At 58.2% G+C, this 8,612-nt stretch overlaps 1 protein-coding gene across 2 annotated transcripts in view; it reads left to right on the top strand.

The window, feature by feature from the left end:
* Positions 1–7,762, top strand: part of SLC29A4 (solute carrier family 29 (equilibrative nucleoside transporter), member 4) — a 10,910-nt gene extending 3,148 nt beyond the window's left edge. Inside the window, exons 2-11 of one of the 2 annotated variants that reach the window (XM_014946208.1) lie at positions 2,102–2,271; positions 3,513–3,644; positions 3,758–3,871; positions 3,954–4,082; positions 4,546–4,620; positions 4,884–5,149; positions 5,241–5,376; positions 5,614–5,801; positions 6,082–6,322; positions 6,398–7,762. In XM_014946208.1, the coding sequence (XP_014801694.1) occupies positions 2,112–2,271; positions 3,513–3,644; positions 3,758–3,871; positions 3,954–4,082; positions 4,546–4,620; positions 4,884–5,149; positions 5,241–5,376; positions 5,614–5,801; positions 6,082–6,322; positions 6,398–6,540 (1,584 nt within the window). In that variant the 5' untranslated portion in view covers positions 2,102–2,111 and the 3' untranslated portion in view covers positions 6,541–7,762. Of the gene's footprint in view, positions 1–2,101; positions 2,272–3,512; positions 3,645–3,757; positions 3,872–3,953; positions 4,083–4,545; positions 4,621–4,883; positions 5,150–5,240; positions 5,377–5,613; positions 5,813–6,081; positions 6,323–6,397 lie in introns of both variants that reach the window. The other variant, XM_014946209.1, reaches the window with a different exon arrangement.
* Positions 7,763–8,612: the final 850 nt, after the last annotated feature.

Raw genomic sequence — 8,612 nt, 5'->3', positions numbered from 1 at the left:
GGTGGTGATGGTGGTGTGTGGGGGGGTGTCTGAGCTTCCCGGGGGTCCCCCGGCCCCGGGATGCAGTGGGGATGTGATGCCCCCCTGCTCTGATGCCCCCCTCGCCCCCCCCCCCCCCTGCGGGTGCCCTGTCCCTGGGTGAGACCTCCTGGCCGTGATGGAGGACCCCCATCCCCTCCCACCTTGGGTCCAGAGGGGCAGCAGGGCCTGAATGTGTCCCCCCCTCCTTGTCCCTCTGAGTCCCCTTCCAGGGAATAAGTCTAAAGGGAGGGGGAAAAAAAATCTGATTTATGGCCAGGGATGATTTCTCCCAGGGATGCTGGGAGCAGGTGGGGAGGGGGGTGCTGGAGCGACCTCCTGGCCGTGATGGAGGACCCCCATCCCCTCCCACCTTGGGTCCAGAGGGGCAGCAGGGCCTGAGCGTGTCCCCCTCCTTGTCCCTCCGAGTCCCCTCCCAGGGAATAAGTCTAAAGGGAGGGGGGGAAAAAATCTGATTTATGGCCAGGGATGATTTCTCCCAGGGATGCTGGGAGCAGGTGGGGAGGGTGGGCGCTGGAGGTTGGTCCAGCACGGAGCCTCGCAGCGCATCCCGCTCCGCTCCCGGCCCTAAGAAGTTTGGGCTACAGCGGGTACGGGGTGTTTCCAGCCAGCATGTTCTCCAGCTGGGATCTTTACTAAGGAAAAACCCTGCAACAGGCTTTCCTGGCATCCCGGGGGATGCTTCCCACTGGGTTTTATTTCCTGGAGGATGCTTGGCTGGGGGGGAATCACAGCCGACTCCTCCACGAGCAATGGGATGGAGCGGTGTCCCCAGCCTGGGTTGTTCTGCCCGTGGGGTTTGTGATGGGGGGGGTCTTGGGGTCCATCCCATCGTGGTGCAGGGTGGGGACCCCAACATCACCCCACCCAGGCCCCCAGCAGCGCTGTGGCCTCAGCGCAGCCGTGGGGCTCTGGCAGAGCTGCTCCGTGCCACCAGCCCCCTGCAGCAGGCAGATGCATTTTAGGTGCATTTAGCCCTAATATCGTGCTCCCAGGGTCTGTGGGCACCCCCCACCTCAGCCCCCCCCTCAGCATCCCGCCTGTCCCCCCCCCGGCAGCTGGGGAGCTGCTGGAAAAACCTCTCTGCTCCTGCAAATGCCGCGTCTGGCAGGGAGAGGAGAGAAATCACTGTCATTGATTATTTTTTTTTTTTTTCCTGCTTCAACCTGCTGCCTTGGAGGAGGTTTTTGGCCCCCCCCGGCTGGGTGGGTGGTCGGCGGGCGCGGAGGCAGGCTGGCATCTAGCGACTGTCCCCGGTAATACAGAGCCCTCCCCTCCCCTGCCCCGGGCTGCTCCCCAGGGCCTGGGCTGGGATGGCCCCAGAGAGGGATGGACCACGTTTTGGGTGGCTCTGGTGGGGTCTCTGGAGGATGTCAGGTGTTTTGGGAGCTTGTTTTGGGGTGCATTTGGTGCAAACAGCTGTTGGGGTCTCTCTGAGCACCTCCCTGCTGTGCCATGGCCCCCTGGAGAAGCAAATCTGAAATGCTCACCTTAAAGGTGAGGTTGCACCCCATCCTCTCCCTGGAAAGGCTGCAGGAGCGTGTCTGCCCGGGCTCTGCCCCAGCCCCAGGTGGCAGAGATGCTGAAAAAAAGCATAACCCAGAGCCTGCGAGAACAAGGCCTTCCCGAGGCAGCTGGGATCTTCCCCAGCAACCACCCTCCGTGAGTGGTTTTCACCCATTAATTTCTCTAATTGCTTTTGGGAATCGCAGCAGCAGTTGGCACTGGTAGCATCCCAGGGAGGTGCTGAGCTGGGCTGGGGCCAGTGCTGTGCCTTGGCTGGGGGGGGCTCACGTGGTTCTCCCTCCCAACCTCCATCACCACTCACCACCCCAAATCCAAACTCCTGCCCGGTGGGTCAAGGGACCCCGTTCTCCTCGTGGAGAGCATCTTTCCAGGTGGGAAAAAACTACAGGAGCCGCGGTGATATGGTGAGGTGGCCAAGGCTCAGGGCTGCCCATGTGCCATCTGTCCCTTGCAGACCCCCTGGCATCACCCGGGGGCTGATGTCCAGGGGGATGGAGGAGCTGTGCCCATGGGGTGTCACCTCTCTCCCTTCCAGGTTGGCCACGATGGGCTCGGTGGGAGCCGAGCGCTTCAAGGAACTGAGCCCGGCGGGGACGCCGGAGGGGAACGTGGTGATGAGCTTCAGCTTCGACAGCTACCAGCTGGAGGAGGACGAGCTGCAGCGGGGCAACCAGGCCAAGGGCATCCTCACCTTCATGGAGCCAGGTGAGGACCCGCACAGCCCCACACCACAGCCAGGAGCTGTGTTCTCTGCTGGTTTCCCACCCGTTTAGGAGTTTTCTAGGATACTTTAACAGCCACAAGTGGCCCAAAATGCCATAAAATTCCCTAATGGCTTTTTTTTTTTTTGGACATGTTTGTACCCACACGAGCTGCACAGCATCCCATGGTGATGGGCTCTGCGGGTTGGCAAGGCGTTGAGGGTTCATGCCCTGGTTCTCCTGCCTGGCTTACCCCCAGCTCACAACTCTCCCCTTCCCCGTGTCGGGCTCAGGGATGCCCCCGGGATTTATCCCAGCCCTTCTCCACATCCTGGGACAGCCCTGTCCACCTCCAAACCCCTCCTGCACCTCGACTTTGGGTGTTGCCTGCACTGCCTTTGGCTGCCCAAAGTTCGGGTGGTTCCCTGCCTCCTGGGCCTTTATCGTGGGTTTCTGAGCTGCTTCCTGCCCTCCTCATTTAGAGAACAAGTCACATGAGGAGAGGCTGAGGGAACTGGGCATGTTGAGTTTGGAGAAGAGGAGGCTGAGGGGAGACCTCATTGCCCTCTACAACTCCCTGAAAGGAGGGTGTAGAGAGGTGGGGGTTGGCCTCTTCTCCCAAGGGAATAACGACAGGAGAAGAGGAAATGGTCTAAAGTTTTGTCAGGGGAGGTTTAGATTAGATATTGGGAAGAATGACTTTCCTGAGTGAGTGGTCAGGCACTGGAACAGGGAGGTGGTGGAGTCACCATCCCTGGAGGGATTTAAGAAACGTGTAGATGTGGCACTTCAGGGCATGCTCTGGTGCCTGAGATTGTTGGTTTTTACGTGTAGATGTGGCTCTTCAGGGCATGTTCTGGTGCCCGGGATTGTTGGTTTTTATCTCGTGTAGGTGTGGGGTTTTGTTTCTTTGTGGTGTTTGGTTTTTTTTCTTTTGTGGTTGGACTCGATGATCTCAAAGGTCCATTCCAGCCATGAATAACCTGTGATTCTGTGATGTGGAAGCACCGTTCGTCACCCCACGTGGTGTAGGTGTGTGGTTTTGTTTGTTTGTGGTGTTTGTTTTCTCTTTGTTTGTGGTTGGACTCGATGATCTCAAAGGTCCATTCCAACCATGAGTATTCTGTGATTCTGTGATGTGGAAGCACCATTCGTCACCCCCTGGCTGGGTCTGCTGCAGGTTCCATGGGTGCAGCAGGGCCTGCTGTCATGTCTTTTTCTCTTTCTTTTCCCATTTTGGGGCAGTTTCTGAGGATCCCGAGCCCCAGGATCGATACCATGGGATTTACTTTGCCATGCTGCTGGCCGGGGTGGGATTTCTTCTGCCATACAACAGCTTTATCACCGATGTGGACTACCTGCACCATAAATACCCAGGTAGGTCTCTAGCAGCTGCAGCACTTTCCAGCCACCCCAAACCTGGGGAGAGCTCAGCCCCCCTTCCAAGGAAGCTGGACCCCCACCACCCCACATCACTTGCCTCTCTACAGGGACCTCCATCGTCTTTGACATGAGCCTCACCTACATCCTGGTGGCCTTGGTGGCCGTCATCCTCAACAACGCGCTGGTGGAGCTGCTGAGCTTGCACACTCGGATCTCCGTGGGTGAGTGTGGGTGGCCACAACTCCTGGCAGCACTGACCTCCACGTTGCCCCACCACCACCCACCTCTGTCTCCCACCTGCAGGATACCTCTTTGCCCTGGGGCCCCTGCTCTTCGTTAGCATCTGCGACGTCTGGCTGGAGCTCTTCACCCGCAGGCAAGCCTACGCCATCAACCTGGTTGCCGTTGGGGTGGTGGCCTTTGGCTGCACAGGTATGTGGGACAGTGGCTGGCGCTGTGGCCAGTAGAGCCCTTTGGATGGGGGTGGGACAACATCTCCATCCCCAAGAGCCATGGTCTCCTGGGACAACCTCTTGCTCTGATAACTATAAGATGACCCTTGTGTCCCTGCTCCATCCCCTCCACCTCTGTCCAGGCACTGTGGGACTGGATGGGGGCATCGGCACCAAACTGTGCATCTGTCCCCAACACCACAAGGGCTTTGCCATTTGAGCCACCACGGTGGTTTCCCAAGCCCCTGCACTTGGTGGCCTCTCTTGGTGGGAACATCCAGGGAGGGCAAAAATACCCCCTATTTGGGGGGGCAAGAAGGCTTTGGGTGCTGTTCAGCAAGGGTACAGCTCCCGGGTGGCACCCACTGGGGTTTCTCCCCTCACCCAGCATTTCAGCTGCAGCAATAATGTCTTCTTCTCCCCTCGGCGCATCTCTCCTGAAGTGCAGCAATCCAGCTTCTACGGCTACACGGGGCTGCTGCCCAAGCGCTACACGCAGGGGGTGATGACGGGCGAGAGTAAGTACCTGCATCCGCGTCGGCATTCGACTCTGTGGGGTCCCTTGGGGGGCACCTCCTCTGCTGTCTCCCAAGGCTACGCCAAGATGGGGATGGGGGTGTCTGCCAGGAACCGGCTCCACTGCCCCAAAAATTCCCTGCTTGTAGCTACTCCCCACCTGGAGACATCATCTCCAGACGGTGGGGAGGCTGCTGGGGGTCCCCAAGCCATGGATGGGGCTCAGCAGGACCCGGTGCCAACAGCTCTCCCATGCCACCACCAGGCACCGCTGGGGTCATCATCTCGCTCAGCCGCATCTTCACCAAGCTGCTGCTCTCAGACGAGAAGGAGAACACGGTCATCTTCTTCTTCATCTCCATCGGCATGGAGCTGACGTGCTTCATCCTCCACCTCCTGGTGAAGCGCACCCGCTTCGTCCGCTACTACACCTCCTGCTCCCGCAAGGGTCTCCCCGAGCCTCGGGGGGCTGGTGACCATGGGACGGGCTACTGCATCCACCATGATGTCACCGCTGAGGATGTCCGATTTGTAAGCCAAGAGCAGGTTTCCTTGATGCCCCCTGGGGGTCCCTCTCTCCACTTGGAGCTCAGAACTGATGTCCTCTCTCTCCCCCACGCAGGAGAACCGGCCGCGGGGGCAGCTGAGCTCCCCCCAGGGCAGCCCAGGCCCCGAAGCCGAGCTGGCCGGCAGCGGCACCTACATGCGCTTCGACGTCCCTCGGCCCAAAATCAAGAGGAGCTGGCCCAGCTTCAGAGGTGGGTGGTGGGCTTACTGGGAGAGGGGAGGTGAGCCAATTTTGCAGCATTTTGTGGGGCAGAAGAAGCAATCAGTGGCCTAGGGCTTTGGGGAAGGGTCATCCCTTCTTAATGAACCTGAAAACGTGGGGCAATCACGGTTTTGGAAGCCACTGTTGGGGTGCAGGCAAGACTTTCAGGCTGTGTGAGGGGAGGGCCGTGGGTTGTGGCTGAGCTGTGCTGCCCCGTACCTGCCAGACATGCTGCTCCACCGCTACGTCGTGTCCCGCCTCATCTGGGCCTACATGCTCTCCATCGCCATGACCTACTTCATCACGCTGTGCCTATTTCCCGGGCTGGAGTCAGAGATTCACAACTGTACGCTGGGGGAATGGCTCCCCATCCTCATCATGGCCATCTTCAACCTCTCTGACTTCGTCGGCAAGGTAGGAGAAAGGTGGGGCGGATGCGTCCTTTCCACTGTGTCTCTTTTTTGTGTCCTCTTTTTGTGTCCTCTTTAAAGCCGCTTGGCTCCACCAAGGGTCATCTCCACCCCATGGGTATCTAAGTAGTGTGAGGTTGCTCACCGGCATGGCTGAGGTTGGGCTCCTGCAGGAGATGGTCTTGCCACCATCTCATCTTCTCCTTGCTGCCCCATTTTGGGCACCATGTTGCCCTCCCCAGCCTCCTTGGCCCCCACAGCATGGTCTCTCCCCATCGTTGCAGATCCTGGCTGCCCTGCCCTACGACTGGAGAGGGACCCACCTTCTCGTCTACTCCTGCCTCCGGGTGGTCTTCATCCCCCTCTTCATCATGTGCGTCTACCCCAACGGGAAGCCAACCTTTGGCCACCCTGCCTGGCCCTGTATCTTCTCTCTCCTCATGGGCATCACCAACGGCTACTTCGGCAGTGTCCCCATGATCCTGGCCGCTGGGAAAGTGAGCCCCGAGCAGCGGGAGCTGGCAGGTAGGACCATCCCCTCCCCAGGAACCCCACTTGGGGTGGCCAGTGCGCCCTGACACCCTGTGTCCCTTCCCACAGGGAACACCATGACCGTGTCCTACATGACGGGCCTAACGCTGGGCTCGGCCGTGGCGTATTTTGCCTACAGCCTCACCAGTACGTCCCACAGTACCTGTTTCTACACCGAAACCTCCAACGGCTCCTTCACCTCGGGGTACTGAGCCCCGGGGCGGGGCGACGGGGACAAGATGGGACCTGCTTCCCACCATGGTCCCCATCGCCCCGCTTGGCCCATGGCCCTCCTTGGGGAGGGAGCCTGGAGCCAGAAAGCTGCCCCAGGGTGGACAGGGACCAGCATCCCGTCGGCATGGGGCCATGGCATCCCAAAACAGCTTGTGATGCCCAACCAGGACTAATTCTTAGGGTGACACCTCAAGGTTCACCTCAGGGGACAGTCCCGTTGCTCTTGAGGCCTCCCCATCAGCTCTCTGGTGGGGAGGAAGGGGGTTCTCCTGTTTGAGCCAAGCCATTGCCAGGAGGAAGAAAATACTGCCAAATCCCATGGGGAACAGGACCAGCGCTGGGGAGGAGGGTGATGGAGGGCTGGGGAGGAAGAGGAGGATCAAGAGAGGAAGGAACTGCTCCTTCAGGCCCCTGGTGGCTCTGGGAAGGTGGGTCTCGATTGATGGTGCTGCAGGTTTTCACCAAGAATGGCTTGAAATCACAGTCCCTCCCCAAATATGCCAATTGCTGTGTAAAAGACCCAATTCATGTTTGCTGGCTGGAAAAAAAAAACACAACTTTTTTTTGGTAGTGTCTTTTTTTTTGCTCTTTTTTTGCCCTTTGCTAATTGCGAGAGGCAGGGTCTTGCTGCCTGTCCTGTGGGGCTTCGGGGTGCCCTTTGTGCTGCTCCCCATCTCCAGGGTCCTCTCTGTCACTGGGTCCCATGGAAGCCCTTGCCATCCTGCAAAGTGCTGCTGAAGCACACCACCTTCAAGGGCAGCAGTGGGGAGAGGGAAGGGGCTTAACAGAGCAGAAACCATCTGGAGAAGGTGCCACCACCAGAGGCTGCCACTTCTGGGGACCAGCTACACCTCATTGTGCCGGGAATCAGTGAGTGCCACCTTCCAGGTAAGCAAAGCCCAAGAGCTGGAAGGTGGTGGGAGCAGGAATGCTGCCACCAGTGCTGGAGGGTCTCCTCCTGCCAAGCCCCAGGGGCTTGAAGCGTAGCTCACACCAAAAAGAGCAAATTCAGTGTTTCATCCTCAACATGTTGTCCTCACAGGGCTTCGGGTTATGGAGTCTGGCTATAAAGGTGATTAGGGACCTGGAGCATCCCTCTAATGAGGAAAGGCTGAGGGACTTGGGTCTTTTTAGTCTGGAGAAGGCTGAGGGGGGATCTGATTAACGCCCATAAATACTTAAAGGGTGGGTGGCAGGAGGATGGGGTCAGTCTTTTTTCAGTGGTGCCCAGGGATGGGACAAGAGGAAATGGGCACAAACTTGAATATAAGACGTTCCATCTAAACAGGAGGAGGAACTTCTTCACTTTGAGGGTGGCAGAGCCCTGGAAGAGGCTGCCCAGGGAGGTGGTGGAGTCTCCTTCTCTAGAGACATTCAAACCCACCTGGACACATTCCTGTGCAACCTGTTCTGGGTGGGCCTGCTTTGGCAGGGGGTTGGACTAGATGATCTCCAGAGGTCCCTTCCAACCCCATAGCATTCTGTGATTCTGTGAGTCACCATGACTGTGGCATCTTCCAACCCCATAGCATTCTGTGATTCACCATGACTGTGGCACCGCAGAGCCCTGGAAGAGGCTGCCCAGGGAGGTGGTGGAGTCTCCTTCTCTAGAGACATTCAAACCCACCTGGACACATTCCTGTGCAACCTGTTCTGGGTGGGCCTGCTTTGGCAGGGGGTTGGACTAGATGATCTCCAGAGGTCCCTTCCAACCCCATAGCATTCTGTGATTCTGTGAGTCACCATGACTGTGGCATCACGAACTCGCATCTCCTGCCCCACGGGCCCCAGTGAGCAGAGACCTCTACTCTGGGGTCCCATGGGACTGTTGGGTGGACAGGGGGACACCCCACACAGCACCTGGGTCAGGTCTTTCCCCAAACTCACAGCAGAAGCTGAGCCAAAATGCGACGGTTGTCACCAAGGGGAGAAAATCCCCACAGTCAGGACAGGCGAGACAAAGAAAGATGCTTCGTTGGGTTGCTTTTTTTTTTTTTTTTTCATTAATTTTTTTTTTTTTTTGAAAAAAGATCACACGGCGTTCTCCACA

This window comes from Calidris pugnax, unplaced genomic scaffold, assembly GCF_001431845.1.
Source record: "Calidris pugnax isolate Ruff unplaced genomic scaffold, ASM143184v1 scaffold123, whole genome shotgun sequence".
NCBI classification, from domain to species: domain Eukaryota; kingdom Metazoa; phylum Chordata; class Aves; order Charadriiformes; family Scolopacidae; genus Calidris; species Calidris pugnax.
Note: the sequence above shows the minus strand (reverse complement) of the source record. Positions and strands in the feature narration are given on the sequence as shown.